Source organism: Cricetulus griseus, chromosome 6 (genome assembly GCF_003668045.3).
Source record: "Cricetulus griseus strain 17A/GY chromosome 6, alternate assembly CriGri-PICRH-1.0, whole genome shotgun sequence".
Lineage (NCBI taxonomy): Eukaryota > Metazoa > Chordata > Mammalia > Rodentia > Cricetidae > Cricetulus > Cricetulus griseus.
In genome coordinates this window covers 143,126,922-143,145,149 of record NC_048599.1, presented here as the reverse complement: position 1 = coordinate 143,145,149, position 18,228 = coordinate 143,126,922, and the positions used below count along the sequence as shown (strand labels likewise).

Genomic DNA, 18,228 nt, shown 5'->3' with positions numbered 1-18,228 from the left:
GAACCTTTCAGAGAGCCCTGGCTGCTGGCACTGCAGACCAGCTTTCCCCCAGGGAGTTCCAGAGACCCAGAGTGCCGTCACAGGCTACAAGCCAAGAATCTTGGACCTTCCTGGCCTAACTCTTGGGGTTCGTCACTGCTCTACCCCCTCAGCTTGACCACCACTGAAGCTGGCTGTGAGCCACACAGTGGGCCAAGGGCTGTATTTCCTTTCATCCCATCTTCATATGGATTGTCACCTTAAAGACGGGACACCTGGGGCTCAGAGATGGGGAGACACTTAGTCCAAGGTCACAGAGCAAGCCTGCGCATGGTTGCATCAAACCCTGGTGTATCCAGCTCTCAAGACTATAATTTAACCTTCATGCAACTGCTTCTTAAACGGGATCTCGTGAGGGGGGACAAGGGCTTCCCTGGGGGCTCATAGGAAGAGCAGAAGATACCCAGAACATCGAGCTGTACAGTCTTCTGGTCTCGGCCTGCAGCATTGAGGGCCTCACATAGGTATGTTCCGGAGTCAGCTGGCTGTACCCGTGCCAGCCGCAGTGTGTGGGTACCTGTGGGACAAGGACCCCTGCACCAGCAGCCACAGGACCCAATCTTCCCACATGTACAGCCCCATCTGAGGTTTGGAACAATATCTTGAACTTCCCACCATAGCCTTCAGCTGGGCACAAAGCCTCAGTTTACCAACCTGGAAGGAAGAAAACCTCTTGTCCCAGGGAGAGAGGCTGGCCATCCTTGTACCATGTGACCTCAGGGCTTGGGTGAGCATGGACTTCACAGGTGAGGGAGACACTGCTGTTGAGGGTGGTGGTGAGCTTGTCAGCGTGCCAGCCTGAGATTTGTGGTGGGACTGGATGAAGGGAGAAATGAGAGGTTGCACTGGGAAACACAGACCACGGGTACTGGGGGAGACATCAAGGAACTGGCCTAAGCTCCCAGAGCCACCTCTGGAGTATCTCCACACAGCCCTCAGAGGGCAAGCTTTACAAGTCAGAGCTACTTTGCACAAGAGCACAGAGTGGCTTGATCAGGGCAGTACAGCCATTCTCCCAGAGCCACACAGCTATTGGCAGCAGAACCCAGATAGCTATTTGGGCTTCAGTTTGTGACTTTGAGGACTTGGCACTGTCCCATCCATACTCAGGGATATAGCTGTCCCCACATCTGGGCTCATGGTGACAGAGGTCAACAGCAGACTTGGGGTGGTAAGACCCTTGGAGTAATTTTACAGTTGTAAAGCCAGGCCAACTCCTTCTGGAAGGAGTCCTTTAGACACATGCCAGGTGCAGAGTGAGTGCTCATTAATGATGCTGTGAGGCCTCAGAAGAGCATCCCCCCAAAGCTGAGGCCTTAGAAGAACACCCCCAAATCTGAGGCCTCAGAAGAACACCCCCCAAAGCTGAGGTCCCAACATCCCCCCAAAGCTGCTCCCAGCCACTTGAGGTTGGTCCAAATGTGATTAAAGTCTCCTAAATGTTTTTTGCCCTGGTATATGGCTGGGGCCAAGCTGGAATCCTTGAACTGAGTGTAGGCGCTTGGATACCCTCCAGGAGAGTCGAGAAACACATAGAAGCCCCTCCTAGCCATCTCACCTTGGACCCTGAGGGTAAAGAGTTTCTCTGCAGAACCTGCCTGGTTCTCTGCCACACACATGTAGCTGGCAGCATCAGCTACCTCCGCAGTGGAAACCTGAGGATACAGAAAGCAGTGCCAAGGCCAAGACTGACAGCTCTGAACGGATCCAGAGATTCCATGCTCATCCCCACACTGACACAAACAGCCATGTGGGCCACAGGCACTCACAGTGACCAGGAGCAGTCCCTCTGAGGCCTGTCCAGGGTTCTGTGTGGTGTTTTGTGGAGAGAGACTGGTGTTTGTTGGTCGTAGCTAACTGGACAAGAAGGCCACGTGGGGGCTGGTCTCAGGAGGGGCCTGTACAGCTATGGTGTATGTCTAGCTCCTGGTGTTCAGGAATGGCATGGAGCTGCCACCCCAGGCCTGGGCTGGCTCTGGGTGTGTCACATGTGCTCCTGCTTTGGCAGGAGTGACTGATATTTGTGAACACTAGGCAACCCTACGTGACCAGCTGGGCTCCTCACAGAGGCAATTTGCTGTGCAGAACACAACCCCATATTCTAATGACCTTTGTAAGGACCAGATGGCACTGTCCCTTAGTTCCCTGTGCCTTTACCCTGAGAGGGGTCTAGTCCTACCTGTAAGACTTGTCCTTCTTCCAGGACCTGCAGTCGTGGGCTGGGGGACACAGGCAGCCCATTCTGGAGCCATGAAAGAGTGGGTGCTGGGTTCCCCAAAGCTGGGCACTGCAGGCTGACAGCACTGCTTGCATTCACAGTCACTTCCTCTACCAGCTCCTGTGTGTCCCCTAGGATCACCGGTGGTGCTGTGTGGGGAGGAGAGGAAAACATAGTTTAGGTATTGGGCTGGGAGAGAACATGGTGAAAACGAGTGAAGCTTTTGGTACCAAATGCTTGCCGGGGGGCCTTGTGCCCTCCTCACTAAATCTCTCAGGCCTGGATGCAGCTAAGAATTCTGGGCTTTGGAGAGGTTACAGTTTGTTCAAAGTCACACAGTAAGAAAGTGACCATTTGCCTGGCTTCAGAGACCAGGCTTGCAATCCTATTACAGAGAGCTAAGGAGAAGAGAGGAACTCAACTCCCCACTCCCCAGGGACCTTCACAAGGAGGTCTCTCTGGGACCAGAGCCTCCCCGTCCCTCCTGACCAGAGCCACTCACTCAGCACCAATAGCTCGTAGTGCAGCCAGTCCTCGCCCACCTCATTGGAAGCCTTGCACGAGTACCTGCCAGCATCCTCTGCCTGCACCAGTGACAGCTGCAGGATTCGGCCTCCTGCAGGGACACAGGACAGGGGCTTGAGCTCAGGGACAAGAGTCCTGAATCCAGAGCAAGGGAGCTGGAGCCCAAGTCACCATCACCCAGCCTTATCTTGGAAGTGAAGAGATTCTGTCCTTGATCAGAGATCAAGGGGAGATCAAGTCCATGTGCAGTTAATGGCCTGCTGTGTGCCAGGTCTCAGGTAAAGGTCCTATAGTATGGGTGCTGTTGGTAGCCCATCTCACAGATGGGAAAATGAAGCTCCCAGAAGGGTTAGCAAGAGGGTGTAGTTGGCTGGCTGGGCAAATGCAAGAGGAGGTATTCTCAGAGGCAGGGGTAGCTTCTAGGGCAATGGAAGCTGGGGGCAGGAGAAGTTGCCTGGGACCAGGAGGCAACCAAAAGCAGAACCTAGTCTCTACCTAGGGTCACTGTGTGCTAAGGATTCCAGGTGGGGAGTCATCAGCCAAGGCCAGAAACAAGGTCTGCTGACATACACAGCAATGGGGGAAGGCCAAGGCCACAGTGGGACTCAGGTGAGATCCGGGGTTAATTCATGACCAGAATCTACATCCAGCTTTTGACCACATCTTTAACATGCTTTGGGGTTGGTAGCCAGGGTTAGAGGTCAGCAGTGGGGTTGGAGGTCAATGCTAACATGTGGGCCAGGATCAGGGATTAACTGGTAGCTGGGATCAGCTTGTGTTTGGGGTCTGCTTTAGAGATCTTTCCGTGACTGAGTCCAGAGTCACAGGAGGTGAGCCTAGGGTCTCAGTATGAGGTTAGCAGCAGGTCAGGGGGCAGTCCAGGGATTTCCAACTTGGACATCCAGCCTCCACATGCATAACATCTCCCAGAGACCTAAGGGTTCATTTTTCTGCAAGTGCCAAGTTCAAAGCAAGTGCTCATCAGAGATGGTCATAACTGGCCTCCTGTCCCCCACCCAGCCCCAGTGCTGGTTTGGACCTGGCAGGCCACCATGCATATGCTAAGCCAGGAGACCATCCATCCCCCTTGGTTCAGTCAGTGGGGCCCTGAATAGCAACAGCAGTGGTCTGTGGTGCGGGCAGGCCAGGCCAAGGAAAGCCAGGCATCTCTAAGCCTGTCTGCCTCTCCAGCAAGCTCCAGGTTCCTGCCTGCCCACTTCTCCAGTCCTGGGATCATAGGCGTGCATCATCACTCCTAGCTATTCTGTGAGTTCTGAGGACTGAACTGGTTCTCATGCTTGGCTAGCCTGCGCTCCCCAGTGCCCTCCTGCTGAGTTCTTCACATAAAGAGACTCACCTCTCCCTAGAGGCTCATGCCATTTTCCTGAGTGTTCCAGGCCAGAACCCAAGCAGGTATAGGTTCTGGCCTGGGCTGGGAAGCTTGTTTCAAAAACTAGGCACAAAAGGCAACCCCACACAACCTTTATTCCTTGATCAGAGATCAAGGGGAGATCAAGTCCATGTGCAGTTAATGGCCTGCTGTGTGCCAGGTCTCAGGTAAAGGTCCTATAGTATGGGTGCTGTTGGTAGCCCATCTCACAGATGGGAAAATGAAGCTCCCAGAAGGGTTAGCAAGAGGGTGTAGTCCAGGTGGAGGTCTGGAATTGTCATACATGCCACCTGAGGTCATATAGCAGGCAGCATTTAGCCTACCTTGCAGCACCGAGACCCCATCTGCAGCTGAGAGGGGCTGACCCTCCTTGTACCAGGTAAGCTCTGGTGGTGGGACAGCGTTGGTGTCACAATACAGGTAGGCTGGGTTGTTCTCCACGATCTCCCGGTATTCTGTCACCCTGCCCTGGGCTTCCTCCTCGTGGGGCAGGAGTTCAAAGCCTGAATCAACATCACCCATCTTCTGGAACATGGGGGGCACTGCACGGAGGGAGACCAAGCCATTAGGAATATAATAAAGGCTTAAAGCTGCTCACTACTGGGAGGCCCTGCCACACAAGCTATACCCTGCAGGCAGGTCAAGGCATTTCTTTTCTTTACTCCCCAGCAACTGCCTATGAAGCTACCACTTAAGCGTTAGGAGACACCCCCTGCCCTGAGTAGTTCACCTCCAACTGGCCTCAGAGAATCCTGGTGGCTGGGTGTGGTGGCCACACCTGCCCTCCTAGCACTTAGGAGGCTGAGACAAGAGGATCACAAATGCCAGGCCAGCCTGGACTGGCTCAAAAGAACCAAATGAAATAAACAAAATGACTGTGACACGGAACACTTTCTGAAGGGCACTAGGCAGGTGCCAAGCCTGAGCCCACATTTGTTTGTTGGTACACAGAGGCACAACGCCCTCAGTAGTTAGGACCCAAAAGGGCTGAGGTCACCTGCTTTAGTCAAATCTCCTGTATCTTTTCTCTTTTTCTTTCTTTGATACAGGGTCTCACTATTAGACCAGGCTGGCCTCAAACTCATGGAGATCCACCTGCCTCTGCCCTGAGGTGCTGTGCCACCCTGACTTAGAACACCTTTATTTTGCAAAGGATAAAACCAGGGCCCAGAGGGGACCAGTGACATCTCTAGGTCATGCAACCCAGTAGTGAGTGACAGGACCAGGGTGAGGCAGCTGAGGGCCAGAGGTGGCAAAGGAGAAAGTGTGCTTTTTTATCAGGCCACTACAGAGCACAGTGTGATAAAATCCTGTCCTTCCTTTGCTTGACTTGTCCTCCAGTCCTCCCCCCCAGTCTCCCTCCCTGACTCTCCCCAGTCCCTTGGGCCCCTTTCTAGCTTTCCCTTTTCCCTGCTTCCTTCCCTACCTGCCTCCTGTCCACTTAATCTTGATTTGGTCAGGAGACCCCATCTTCTAAAACTCATTTCTTAACCACAGAAGACAGAACTGTTCTGCCTCTGAAATGTTGAGACAGATGGTCTATGGGAATGCCCATGTGGGTCTCCTTGCCAAAATCTGGTGCAGGGCTCCTGATGCCCAGCCAGTGTCAGTGATGTTGTAATGTAAGAAAATTGGCTTTCGAGAGAAAGATGCCATACGGCAGGATTCAAGCTGAGGGGTTTTTATTAGGGAAAGGGATCCTAAAAAGGGGGAAAGGAAAGGGGAGAGACTGGCTTCCAAAGACAGGAGCAGCAGGAGAGAGGAGAGGGAGAGAGAGGGAAAGAGGAAGGGAGGGAGAGAGATAGAGGAACACACACACACACACACACACACACACACACACACTCAAAGAGAGGGGGGGGATAGGAGCAGTGCCCTTTTAAAAGGGAACACAGTGAATATGCACAGGTGCTGCTTTTAGTGGCTATAGCTGAGGGGGTATCCTGTCAGAACCCCAAGGATAGGCCAATACAGATGCCATGGGTCACGCCCTTCTACCTGGAGCCAGCATCCTGTCTAGGGCCCACTGGTTGCTATCACCCAGCCCACCCTACAGTGGCACACACCTTGAATGAGAACATTGAAGTCTTGGTCATCTTCACCAGCCACATTGGTGGCCACACACAGGTATCGGCCAGAGTCAGAGACCTGTGTGGGCTGGATCTGGAGCAGCCGCCCCTCCCCCAAGACATGGAGCCGCTGGCTGGGGGTCACAGGCTGGGGAGAAGAGAAATAGTTTATATTTGTTTTGAGATAGGGCCTCATATAGCCCAAGCTGACCTCCTACTCACTATGTAGGCAAGGATGACCTTGAACTCCTGACCCTCCTGCCTCAGTTACCTAAGTGCTAAGGGATTACCAGCATGTGCCACTGCACACCCTATACTCTCTGATATATATATATATATATATATATATATTATATATATATATATATATCAAGCTGGCCTTGAACTCAGAGATCCACTTGCCTCTGCCTCCCAAGTGCTGGGATTAAAGGTGTGCGCCACCACTGACTCCATATTTTAACAAATAAAAATCAGACCATAATATAAAGTGATGGGACCACTCAGTGACTTTGTCAAGCCAAACCTAGGTACCTTCAGGGCTCTTCTTTCTGGAAAGATCTGAACAGGGCTAGTGAGACCCAAAGGCTGTTTGGGGTCCTGCACTCACCCTTCCATCCTTGTACCAGCTGATGGAGGGTGGGGGCACAGCCCAGCATTCACACTCCAGGGTCAGGGTGCTGTTGACTTTAGTTTTCACTTCCTTCACACTGATCTCTCCCAAAGGGTCATCTTTGGAGATGGAAGGGGGAACTGAAAGCCACAGGATGTGTAAGGAGCAGGCCTGGGGAGGGTCCTGAGACCCTGGCCCACTGGTCGTAGGGTTGGTTCCCTAATGACAAGGCTGGTAGAATAGGATTCCGGAAGGGAACCCATCTGTACCCACTTAAGGTTAGAAAGGGCTAAGGGCCAGGGGTTATGAAGCAGAGGATTCCTGGGATGGCCTCTAGAGGACCCAGATGTCAAACTGAGAGACCCCAGGTTGCATCTCCACACCAGAAGTGGCAGTAGGAAGCCAGGACTTGAGGAGCATGGGGTCAACAGGAACAAAGTCTCAACACTGTCACCAAGGCAAGAATGGGGAATGAGAGAGTACCCTACCCCCACCCCCAGCTGCCTATGACTCTCAGGGAAAACAGGCACAGGAAGGTGCCCTAGGTCTCAAGTGTGGCCAGGACTCTTCTGCCTGCCCAGCTGCTGTCCCAGAGATGGAAGGGGGCTCACTGAGGACTTCCACATGGTAGTTCTTTGTGGCCTCCCCCAGCTCATTGGTGACCATACAGGTGTACTGGCCAGCATCTTCCTTCTGAGCATTCAGGATCTGGAGTCCGTGGGTACCTGCTTGGGGAGCCGTGGCCAGAGTTACCCCCAAACAGGCTTTCAGCATAGACATGAGCTCAGACTGATCCAGCCTGGGCACAGGTCACAGCATGTCTTCTCAAAGCCCACCCCGGGGGCATCACCTGGGAGGAGCTGAATGTTCTTAGAAGCCTTGAAGGGCACTCCATCCTTCATCCAGGTGATATTGGGGGATGGAAAGGCCAGTGCCTCACAGATCAGGGAAATAGGATTGTTGATGGTCACAGTCACTTCCTCGTTGGCATTCTCAGGTGCTCCCAGGATGGTGGGAACCACTGTGAGGGGGCGGCAGGAAGGCCTTGGTCAACAGTCTAGCCCTGGGCCCAAGGACCCTGAAGACCAGGACAGCTAGGACCCCAGGCTTATCCTTGGTGCTGCAGTTGTGTGATGAAGATGGGAAATGGAAGCTCAGGGAGGCCACACCCTCCTCCACCCCTGAGCCACACTACAAGATGCATAGCCAGTCTCTCAGTGTTGCCTTTCAGTGTTGACTCAACATGCAGGGCCTCAATATTCAACCTAAGCCTTCTTGGTTCTTCTTCTGAGGAGGGGGACTTTTTAGCTAACTGCTTCCTGGATTCAAAACTTCCTTTTCCTGCTCCTGCAGTGGGTACTGTTACAGTTTGGTCATGAATTATCACAGGAAAGGCTATGCTGGGATTGCTATGGAGACCTGACACCTGGTTGCTCTTTTGTTTAATTTTTCTGTCATCCTTGGAGTAGCAAAAGGAATGACAGTGGTTGTTTGTGGAAACCTGGGAGGCTGGGGGAAGCCTAGCACTCACCCAGGACATTGAGCTGCGCGTGTTTGGTCTTCTCTCCCACGGCATTGGCAGCAATGCAAGAGTAGTGGCCAGCACTAGACAGATTGGCCTGGGAGACCCACAGGAAGGTCCCATCTGGGGACATCTCATAGGTGTCTCCAACAGCCAGGGACTGGCCATCTTTGAACCATGTGATCTTTGGTGGTGGGTGGCCTATATGAGGAGGAGATGGATCATTCAGCAAGCTTAGACCAGATGGGCTCAGGGGTTAGAGGTGGCTCCAGCCAGCACAGATGTGGAATTTCTATCTCCATTCAGGATGAACAGCAGAACTGCCTGGGCCTTTCTTCTGCAATTCAGCTGCTTACTGGGACTGGGCAGGGATGGCTTGGTACAGACAAGCAAGACCCATTCATCCGTCTACCCTTCCTTTCATCTATCCATACATCCGTCTTCCTACCTTACTGCTCACTCACGTATGGATCCTTCTGTCCATCTACACATAATCCATCTATCTATCCATTCATCTTCCTACCCACTTAAAGTGCACTTATTAATCCACCTATGCATCATTCATCCATGTCTCCTCATTCATCCACTCTTTCATCTACTCCTCTATCCATCCATCCATTCTTCTACCCACATACTAGCCACTCATCTATCCTACAACCCATCCTTCCATTCATCCATCATCTTTATTTAAAAAAAATCCATCTATCTATGTCCCTACCCACTCATTCACTGCCCTTCTCTTTATCCAGACACATATCCAGCCACCCTTCAACCCTCAAGCATTGGAGGGAGCCTAGTCTTCCAGTCAGTGGGGGAGCCATGGACTCAGGGGTCCTAGAGGAGCTCATACATCACAGATCATTATGGTCCTGCATGGGCAGTGCAGGGGCAGGGATGTCCTAGTGTAGTGGGGCCCAGGAAGCAGACAAAGAGGCCCCATGGAAGGTTCTGGCAGGTGACTGTGCTCAGCAAGGAGCAGAGCAAACAGCAAGTGCCCATCAATTGGGTCTGATGTAGAGAGCAAAAATGTAGAGATCCTTGGTGGGTTGTTTTGGGGTTGGGGATCGGCTAAGCCAGGCTTGCCATCCTGTGTAGCCCCCACCTGTGGCATTGCACACCAGCTGGGCAGTCTGTCCCTCAGGCACCTTTATCACCTCTTCCAAGTCTTCATTTTCAATACGGGGAGGAACTAAGAGGAGGAAGAAGAGGAAGGCAGTTTGCAACTGGATGAACCACTCAGGCTATCCATCCACAGAGTAGAAAGCTCAGTTTCCTGTGCCTCAGTTTCCCCGTTTCCCCCATGCCTGCTCCTACCCAGAAGTCAATTTAATGAATTTCTCTGGGAAGACTCTGGACAGACAAGTCAGTGTGGGGTTGAGACTATTTGCTCCCCCCACTTTGGGTTAATCCTTACTGTTTCTGGAAAATACCATGCAGGTTGAGTACAGAGTGTGTGTGTGGTGGGGGTGTATATGTGAGGTATGTGGGGTGTGTGGGGTGTGTATGTGTGTGTACGTATGTGTGTGTGTGATGTGTATGTGTGTGGCATGTAGTGTGTATATATGTGTATGTGGTGTGTGTATGTGTGTGGGGGTACATGTATGGTATGTCTACGTATGGTATATTGCTGTATGTATGGTTATGTGGTGTATGTATGGTGTATGTGTGTGTACTGTGTGTATATGTGTGTATGGTGTGTGTGTATATGTGTGTGGTGCATGTGGTTTGTGGTGTGTGGTGTGTGTGTATGTATGTGTGTGTGTGGTGTGGGTGTGCTCACATGTGCATAGGAATGCATGTGCACGAGGAGGTCAAAGATAAACCTCAAGTGTCATTCTTTAGGAATCATTCACCTTTGAAAAAACAAAACCAAAACATTCTGGATCTCTGGCCCAGAATTTGTCAAGCAGGCTGGGTGGGCCAGCCAGTGAACCCGAGGGATCCTCCCATTTCTATCCCTTAGTGCTGGGATTCAGAGTGAGTGCCAGTACACCCAGATCATTTTTTCCTTTACTTGGGATCTGTGAATCAAACTCAGGCCCTCACACTTCCACAGCAAGTGTTTGATTGACGGACTGTCTCCCCGTCCTCAGAGCCCAGGTTCTGATGATACAAGGAAAACAGGGCCCAGCCTCCTCTATCTCTGCCCTCTCCAGGAGCACCCCAGCAGGAAGAGGCTCCGATGCTCCTAAGAACATAGACTGTGTCTTACCAAGGACCTCCACACTGAACTTCCTCTGTGCCTCCCCAGCCTCATTGCTGGCCAGGCATGAGTAGAGGCCTCTGTCCTGCTCCCGGGCTGGGGTCATCTTCAGCATCCAGCCACCTGGGGAAGGAAGAGACGGTATAAGCTCATCAGCTTCTCCCAGCTCATGATATCAAACATTAGCATACAAGTAATTAATATACAAGTATCTGCCTCCTAGAGTTCCATTCCTCTAGCAGGGCACCTGAAGCGATGAGAGTAGACAGAAGGACAGAGCACAATACCAGAAGAAACTTGAGGACCTGCTATGGCAAGAAGGAACTGACATGCTGGCTCCCAGTGGCTCTGGGCTAGGGCTAAGAGACAACAGTGAGGTACATAGTCCTGGTTTATTTCAGATGCTCATTTTGTCCCTGCCCACTCCCCCTGCCCCCGCCACCACATACACACAGATGCTTCTTCTCCTAGAGATCTTTGAAGCTAGCTAGTTCCTCAAAGAGAAACCACAGACCTTGTAAGACCCACCTGGGGCAGATAACATACACACATATCATCACTATTCCTACACTCATGGCAGACATTGATTGCCAGTCTCCTTTGTGCTCAGCCTAGTTCCAATCTCTGTGTTCCTGTCTATACAATGCTTCTGATGACCTCTTCCAAGTGGGTGGGAAATGTGTTTGCAACCACACAACTAATGGGTCACTCAGGGTCAGAGGTCATAGACATCTAACAGATAGACTGATCGGGAAACAAGCCCTCGCTTAGTGCCTTACCTGCTAAGAGGTATGTGTCCTCTCCAGGACTGATTGGCTGTCCCTCCCGAAACCACTGGACTGTGGGGGGTGGGACCCCTGAGACTTCACAGAGCAGTGTCAAGGAGCCGTGCAAGGTAGCAGTGACATTGGTCAATGAGTCCAAGTCTCCAGTGAGTTGAGGAGGTACTAAACAAGAGGAGAATGGCATTCAGAGTGAAGACAGGCACTCCTCTCTACTCCACTCTCTGTCTGCCCAAGGACTCCTTTCATGAACTTGGAGGGATTAAGGACTGGGAGAGGTCCCAGATACTTCCCTCAAAGGTGTGATACCTACATGGGGATTAATGTGGCCACAGTGGGCTTTGGGATCAGAATCTCAGGCCTCAGTTTCCCCACCCTTTCAGAGGGATATGGACAGGATTCTTTTTTTTTTTTAAAGATAGGGTCTTATATGTCCCAAACTGGCCTCCAACTTGCTGTGTTGTAGTTGGTTGTTTTGCATTCTTTGACTCTAATGGAAGCCTGTCACCCAGCTCCCAAATAATCACACATGGAAACTTAAATCTTACTTGTAAGTGCCTAGCTTTAGTCCCTTCGATTTATTCTCTGCCTGCCAGCCCTGCCTATCCTTTCTCCTGCCTTGCTGTTGCCTGTTCAGCTCTTTATTAGACCAATCAGGTGTTTTAGACAGGCAAAGTAACAAAGCTACACAGAGTTAAACAAATGCAACATAAAAGAATGCAACACATCTTTACATCATTAAAACAAATGTTCCATGGCATAAACAAATGTAACACATCTTAAACTAATATTCTACAACACCAAGTAGCCCTGGATGATCTTGAATTCCTCATCTTCCCACTTCCACCTCTTGAATGCGTGGATGACAGGGGTATGCCACAATGCCTGGTTTATTCAGTTCTGGTCATGGAACCCAGGACTTTGTCAGTAGAATGCTAAACATACTCTTCCAACTGAGATACACCTGGCCAAATGCACAAAATCTCCTAGTCCAGTATCCATTATGAGGTAGGAGCCGAGCAGGGTGGAATGCTACAAAAGTGAGCCCACATCCACCCTCCAATCTATGCTCTGGATAAGTGGCAATACTGCTTTTCTGGAAAGATCTACCACCTTCAACCACTGGGGTGATGAGGCACAGAAAGCTTAAAACCCCAGGGAAGTGGGGCCTGATGGGAGGAGCCTTCCCAGCTACACCCCCCGTCCACTGAAATAGATCCAGGTACACAACAGGAGTGATAACAGGCTCCAGCACCCTCTCTTCCTATAACCCCAGCAGCCACCCAACCCCTACTTAGTATTTCAGCTGTGGTACCAAGGTCACCTCCCCCAGGCAGGTATCTTGGTCCTTCTTACCCCATATCCCCCAAGAACATCACATCAGCCACATAGAACATGGGCTGCCAGGGACAGGGTGGAGGAAAGCCAACATGGGAGGGAAGGAAGGACATGCGTGTTTTGAGAACAGCTCTCAGGAGGGCCCTGTTGACCATGGTCCCCAGTGGCAGCCCTCATCAGAGCCGAGAATGAGAAAGCACCAAGCTGTCTGTAGCATGGTTTTAGGAGACTGCCTGACTTTACACTTGCCCAGCCCAGCAGCTCCTTCCTCCCCACAGGCCACCAGTCCTCACCCAGCACAGACAGTGTGAACCTCTTCTCGGCACGCCCAGCTATGTTCTCAGCCACGCAGCTGTAGCCACCAGCCTGGGAGGGCTGTGCCTGTTCCACGTGTAGGCTGCGGTTCTGATTCTGAAGCCACAGGCCAGGTTCCATCCGGACAGGTTGACCATTCCTCTCCCATGTCACCACTGGCAGGGGCTTTCCTGTGGCATTACAGTCTAGCGTGGTGTTTCCACCCTGGACCACGGAGACTGTTGTGAGCGGCTCCCAAGGGCCAGTGACCTGAGGAGGAACTGAGGTGGGAGGAAGGCTATCAGCAGAAGTAGTTAGGGCCATCTGTTAGCAGGTATGACTGGTGCTAGGGTCTCAGTGGACACAGCCATTTAGGTCTGTATCTATGTTCTTCCTTGTGCTATAAGCTGTGTGACCTTGGCCTTTCCATCTCTTTGGCAGAGTGACAGTTGTATCCACCAGTAACCTCTCAGACACACCGGGGACCTGGGTGAGCTACTCCCTGGGGAATAGACTTAGCCATTCCTGGTCTGTGTGGTTTCAGTCTGACAGGTTGGAGAGTCCCTAGCTACCCATGTTGGCTTTGAAATTGTATTCCTTCTGCCCTGCCTCGAAAATAGGGAGTACAGTACCCAGGACCTTTCTGGGATTCATTTTTTAGAACTTCTGGTATGTTGTGTAGCTTAGGGCTGGCCTTGAACTCACTATGTGACTGAGGATGACACTGAACTCCTGATCTTCCTACTTCCTTCCCCAAGTGTTGGGATTACATGCTAGATAAGCACTCTGTCAACTATGCAGTGTCCCCAAGTCCCTCTAGCATGGTTTTTACAAGACCAGGGTATTTCATTCCTACCTCTCATGTTCTTTGTGTGTGCGTGCATGTGTGCGTGCACGCGTGTGTGTGTGTGTGTGTGTGTGTGTGTGTGTGTGTGTGTGTGTGTGTGTGTGTGGTGTGCATGTAGCATATTTGCTTATGGATGCCCACATGTGTGCATGTGGAAGCCTGAGGTCTGCATACAAAATCATCCTCGCTTGTTCTTCCACTTTATTCATTGAAGCAGGGTCCTCTCAAACACAAAGCTCACCGACATAGCTAATCTTACCAGCCAGCTCACTCTGAGGATCCCGTCTCTGCCTTCCAAGGCTAGGGCCCAAGTGGACTGCTGTGCCTACCTGCCATTTACATGGGCTCTGGGATCCAAACTACAGTTCTCTTGCTTGCATGGCAAGCACTATAACTGCCAAGCTATCTCTCCAGCAGGGTTCATGTCACCAGTGTGGGCTCTACACGAGCTTTGTGTGCACTAATTCTCAACCCTGTCAAGGCTTGCTTTCGCCTGCTAGGCCATGGAGGCACACAGGTCCTGCTGTCTCCCCCTTGCACACAAGTTGGGAGTTGAGAATCTAGACTAGAAGGGCAAGAAAGTGCCCAGCCTTGCTGTTCCCACCCTTGTGTAGTCTAGATGTCAGCTCTATCCATTCATCATGTACATGCTCCCCAGCTCTGGCAGGGCTCACCCAGAACTTCCAGCTGTTGCTCCTGGCTGCTGGTCCCAGCTGCATTGCTGCATTCACAGATGTATGTCCCCTCCTGGGATGACCGAGCCTGTCCCAGGTACAGCAGCCTCCCTACTGCCAACACCTGTTCCAGGCCATCCCTCTCCCCAGGCAGGGGCTGACCTGGCGCAACGAGAAAAGGGTTCTGACCCTGGGACCTGAGGTTCTTTCATGAGGAACAGTGATCCTCCCAACCACTAACTCCATCCTCTAGGTGCCCCGTATATGACACCTCCTCCAGGAAGCCTTCCCTGGATCCTGGCATCTCTCTGAGCCACCATACTCCCAACTTTGGACTTCTGAGCATGACCTACCCTGCAATGACCCCCAGTTCAGTCCCCATCACTCTATGGACCATTTCCCACTACTGAACCCTTTTGCTGTCACACAAGTATGCTTGGCTTGTTCCCGCCCCAGGGTCTCTGCACCTACCAAGGCCTCTGCTTCCCTTTGCTGTATCCTCAGGGTTATCCCTCATCTTGGGGCAAACATCCCAGCCACATACTTTAAAATTCCAAATCCTGGCCACACGGGTCTTTTTCCTTTGTAACTTACTCCCTAAGGCCCAGAGTCGCTTCCTCACTTTCTGTTTGTCATCTGACCACCCAGGTGAGGGTAGGACTTGGTTCATTTTGCTGTCTTCCCAGGTCCCAGGAAAAACCCTGTCCGATCTGCTTTCCATATGTGGGTTAAGGGGAACCCTGCACTAAGCTCTGGACTTTGAATGCAGCAGTGGCCCAAACTGTGTCGTACGGCTCATGGACTGACAGAACAGGACAGACAGATAGTCATGCGGGGAGGCCCTGACTAGCCAGGGCTTGGGGAAGGGTGGTCCTGGCAGAAGTGACAGGGATTTGGGGCCTGAAGAACAACCTGCTAGAAGGGGTCTGCAGATGGGGACAGAGTAGAGGGGTAACAGAAAGCTGCCCTCTGTAGCCAGCTGGTCCCCATTTAAGGTCTGAGAACCCATGACCTCACTGAGGCATGCTGGGTGAGGGGCACTGGGTGAGGGGTGCTGGGTGAGGTGAGGGCAGCTATCCTACCGTCTTTCCTCCATGAGATCTTGGGGAACGGAACGCCCTGGCAGTCGCATGACAGTCTGGCGGTCTGCCCCTCACTCACGGTCAGAGTGTACGGCTCCTTTGAGGGGAACGCTGGAGGAACTGGTTCAGAGCAGACAGGACTTGAGGGGGGCTGGGAATGGAAGGGAGGGGCAGGGAGGGTTGTATCCTGGGGCCCAGATGGGTATCCCTTCTTCCTGGGATCTGAAGGCCAGCCCTGTGGAAGGGACCTGGAGAGCCTCACCCCAGACGTTCAAGTTGAAGTGTTTCTCGGAGCGGCCTGCCTGGTTCAGAGCCTCACAGGTATAGTGGCCTGCGTCCCACATCTGTGCTCGGTCCACCTGGCCAAGAGCAAAGGCAGCTGTCAGTGAGTCAAGCAAGATGGACTGTGTCCCTGCCATCATGTCATGTGACCTCATTGAGCCCCGATCTCAATGTGAAGCTGTGACAGCAGCTCCCTGCCTGTGATACCAAGAGGTTCCTAGAAGTCACCCTCCTGGCTCCTCTAAATCAGCCCAGATCTGCCAGGTCTGGGCACATGGTGAGCCAGTCCCACCCCAGCCCTTCATCCACTCCCACAGTCCAGGAAGCCCAACAGAATCCACCAGAAGAGAACGTGGGGAGTGCAGGATGATGGGTAAGGGGTCTATCATCTTGGGGTCAGACTCTGACCCGGGGCAGTGAGGCCGCACTGTGGCTTTGAAGAACGATGGGAAAGGGGAGGAGATCAAAGGGAGCTTCTTGGAGATGGAAATGGTCATGTCACAAGGTGGAGAGGGTAGGGCAAGGAGGGGCAGCCAGCCTATGCTGAGGTTCTGAGGGAGACTCTGAGGGCTCTGTCCTGGTGGGTGATCATTGGTCACATAGGGACATGGGACGCCTATGAGCCCTGCCCCACTCAGCCAGAGCCCTCAGGCAGTCAGCTGCACAGCTGCACACCTCCAACAAGGCTTTGTCTGCAGAGAGACGGATGCCAGGGTGAGGCTCCAGGGGTCTCCCATCCTTCTGCCATCTAAGCACAGGGCGTGGCATAGCATGACTCTGGCACTCCAGTGCCACCGACTCATTGACCACCACAGACACGTTCAGCTCTTCTCCAAGGATGCTGGGGGGCACTGTGGGTGCAGACAGAAAAGGAACCTCTAAGACGAGTGGTGGGACACCAGGAAAGGCCACAATTGAGGTGGCCTAGCCAATTCCCACAGCCAGGGGCAAACTCCAGGGGACAAGAGTCACATCCAGCATAGTCCCACCACCTTGGTCTTTACAGGCTTGGTGGCAAGTGCCTTGACCTGCTGAGCCCCAACCCCCTGGGCTCCCTTCGTGACTCTGCATATTGCCCCAACCCTGTGGTTTCATGCTTCTTGCCCCTTGCCCTAACCACAGTGCTCCTGGCAGTGCATGGCCACCTGCCTGCCACATGCCCACCCACAGGGACACTCATGCCCCAGGACAGGTCTCTAGTATCTAATGGTGACCACAGGTCAGGTGGTAACTCCCATTTCTTCCATCTGCTCCCCTGCCCTGAGCGGGCACATGACTGGGGACATCCCCTCAATCCCAGCTTCTCGGAACGGCTGGCCTATAATAATGGCCCCATATCTCCAGGCTAGAAACTCACTGTGAACTTGCAGGACGATTTCCCTACGATCCTCGCCCACAGCATTCACCGCTACACAGGAGTAGCTACCCGCATCAGAAGTGTGGGCACTGGCCACAGTGAGGACTTGGCCTCCAGGGAAGATCTGTGCCCACAGAGGGAGGTCCACATCAAATGCAGCTCCTACTACAGGGACAGTACCTGCCCTGACAAGCAAGCCTGGTACCACACCCACTTGAATCCTGTTCCAGACGCCTGGGGGTCCTCCAAGGCAGGGGAGCCATAAACTCTACCCCTGAACCTCAAGACCCCACTGGCTGGTGGCAGTTTTATCTGCCTCTAGAAAAACCACTTGGACCCATTTTGCGCACCCCAGTGGCTGCTTGCCACGTGAAGCCAGGAGACCTCAGGAGAATATCAAACCTGAGAATATCAGAATTGGTGTGAAAACAAGAGTATGGGTTGTCTCATGAGTGATTTTTTTTTTTACACTGGTCACATAACAAAAAGAACCTGTTTTGGTACTGGATTTGATAATACAAAAATTGGTTTGCCTTTGTCATGCATTAGGTATAGCACATTAATACCAGCATTAGGGGAGCAGAGACAAGCAGATCTCTGTGAGTTCAAGGCCAGTCTGGTCTACATACTACATAATGGGTGCCAGGACAGCCAGGGTTACATAGTGAGACACTGTTTCAGAAATGAGACAAAAATTGATTTACTTTTTTTTTCTTTCTGAGGGAATATCACATATAGTCCAGGCTGATCTTGAACTTTTCACATATCAGAGAATAACGTTGATCCTCCTAGTTCTACCTCCTGAGTGCTGTGACTCCAGGTGTATGGTGGTATGCCTAATTTATATGGTGCTAGGGAGGGGGGCCAGGGCTTCCTGCATGCTGGGCAAGGGCTCTACCGACTGCTACATCCCCAGCCCTTTTCATTAGTTCTCTTTGAGGGAAGATTAGACAGACTGATGGCCTGGAACTTACTATGTTGATCGACTTGGCCTTG

The 18,228-nt window shown here is 52.2% G+C and overlaps 1 protein-coding gene across 1 annotated transcript in view; it reads right to left on the bottom strand.

The window, feature by feature from the left end:
• Nucleotides 1-18,228, bottom strand: part of LOC100758433 (hemicentin-2) — a 147,775-nt gene that overhangs the window by 46,967 nt on the left and 82,580 nt on the right. Inside the window, exons 40-59 of the mRNA XM_027423879.2 lie at nt 17,233-17,356; nt 16,551-16,726; nt 15,856-15,952; nt 15,594-15,713; nt 14,512-14,673; nt 12,990-13,271; nt 11,356-11,523; nt 10,586-10,699; nt 9,476-9,562; nt 8,383-8,574; nt 7,702-7,872; nt 7,463-7,576; nt 6,849-6,991; nt 6,239-6,389; nt 4,496-4,714; nt 2,760-2,873; nt 2,219-2,406; nt 1,598-1,694; nt 694-855; nt 443-556 (exon numbers count right to left, since the gene is read on the bottom strand). Of these exons, the coding sequence (XP_027279680.1) occupies nt 443-556; nt 694-855; nt 1,598-1,694; nt 2,219-2,406; nt 2,760-2,873; nt 4,496-4,714; nt 6,239-6,389; nt 6,849-6,991; nt 7,463-7,576; nt 7,702-7,872; nt 8,383-8,574; nt 9,476-9,562; nt 10,586-10,699; nt 11,356-11,523; nt 12,990-13,271; nt 14,512-14,673; nt 15,594-15,713; nt 15,856-15,952; nt 16,551-16,726; nt 17,233-17,356 (2,995 nt within the window). The remainder of the gene's footprint in view (nt 1-442; nt 557-693; nt 856-1,597; nt 1,695-2,218; nt 2,407-2,759; nt 2,874-4,495; nt 4,715-6,238; nt 6,390-6,848; nt 6,992-7,462; nt 7,577-7,701; nt 7,873-8,382; nt 8,575-9,475; nt 9,563-10,585; nt 10,700-11,355; nt 11,524-12,989; nt 13,272-14,511; nt 14,674-15,593; nt 15,714-15,855; nt 15,953-16,550; nt 16,727-17,232; nt 17,357-18,228) is intronic.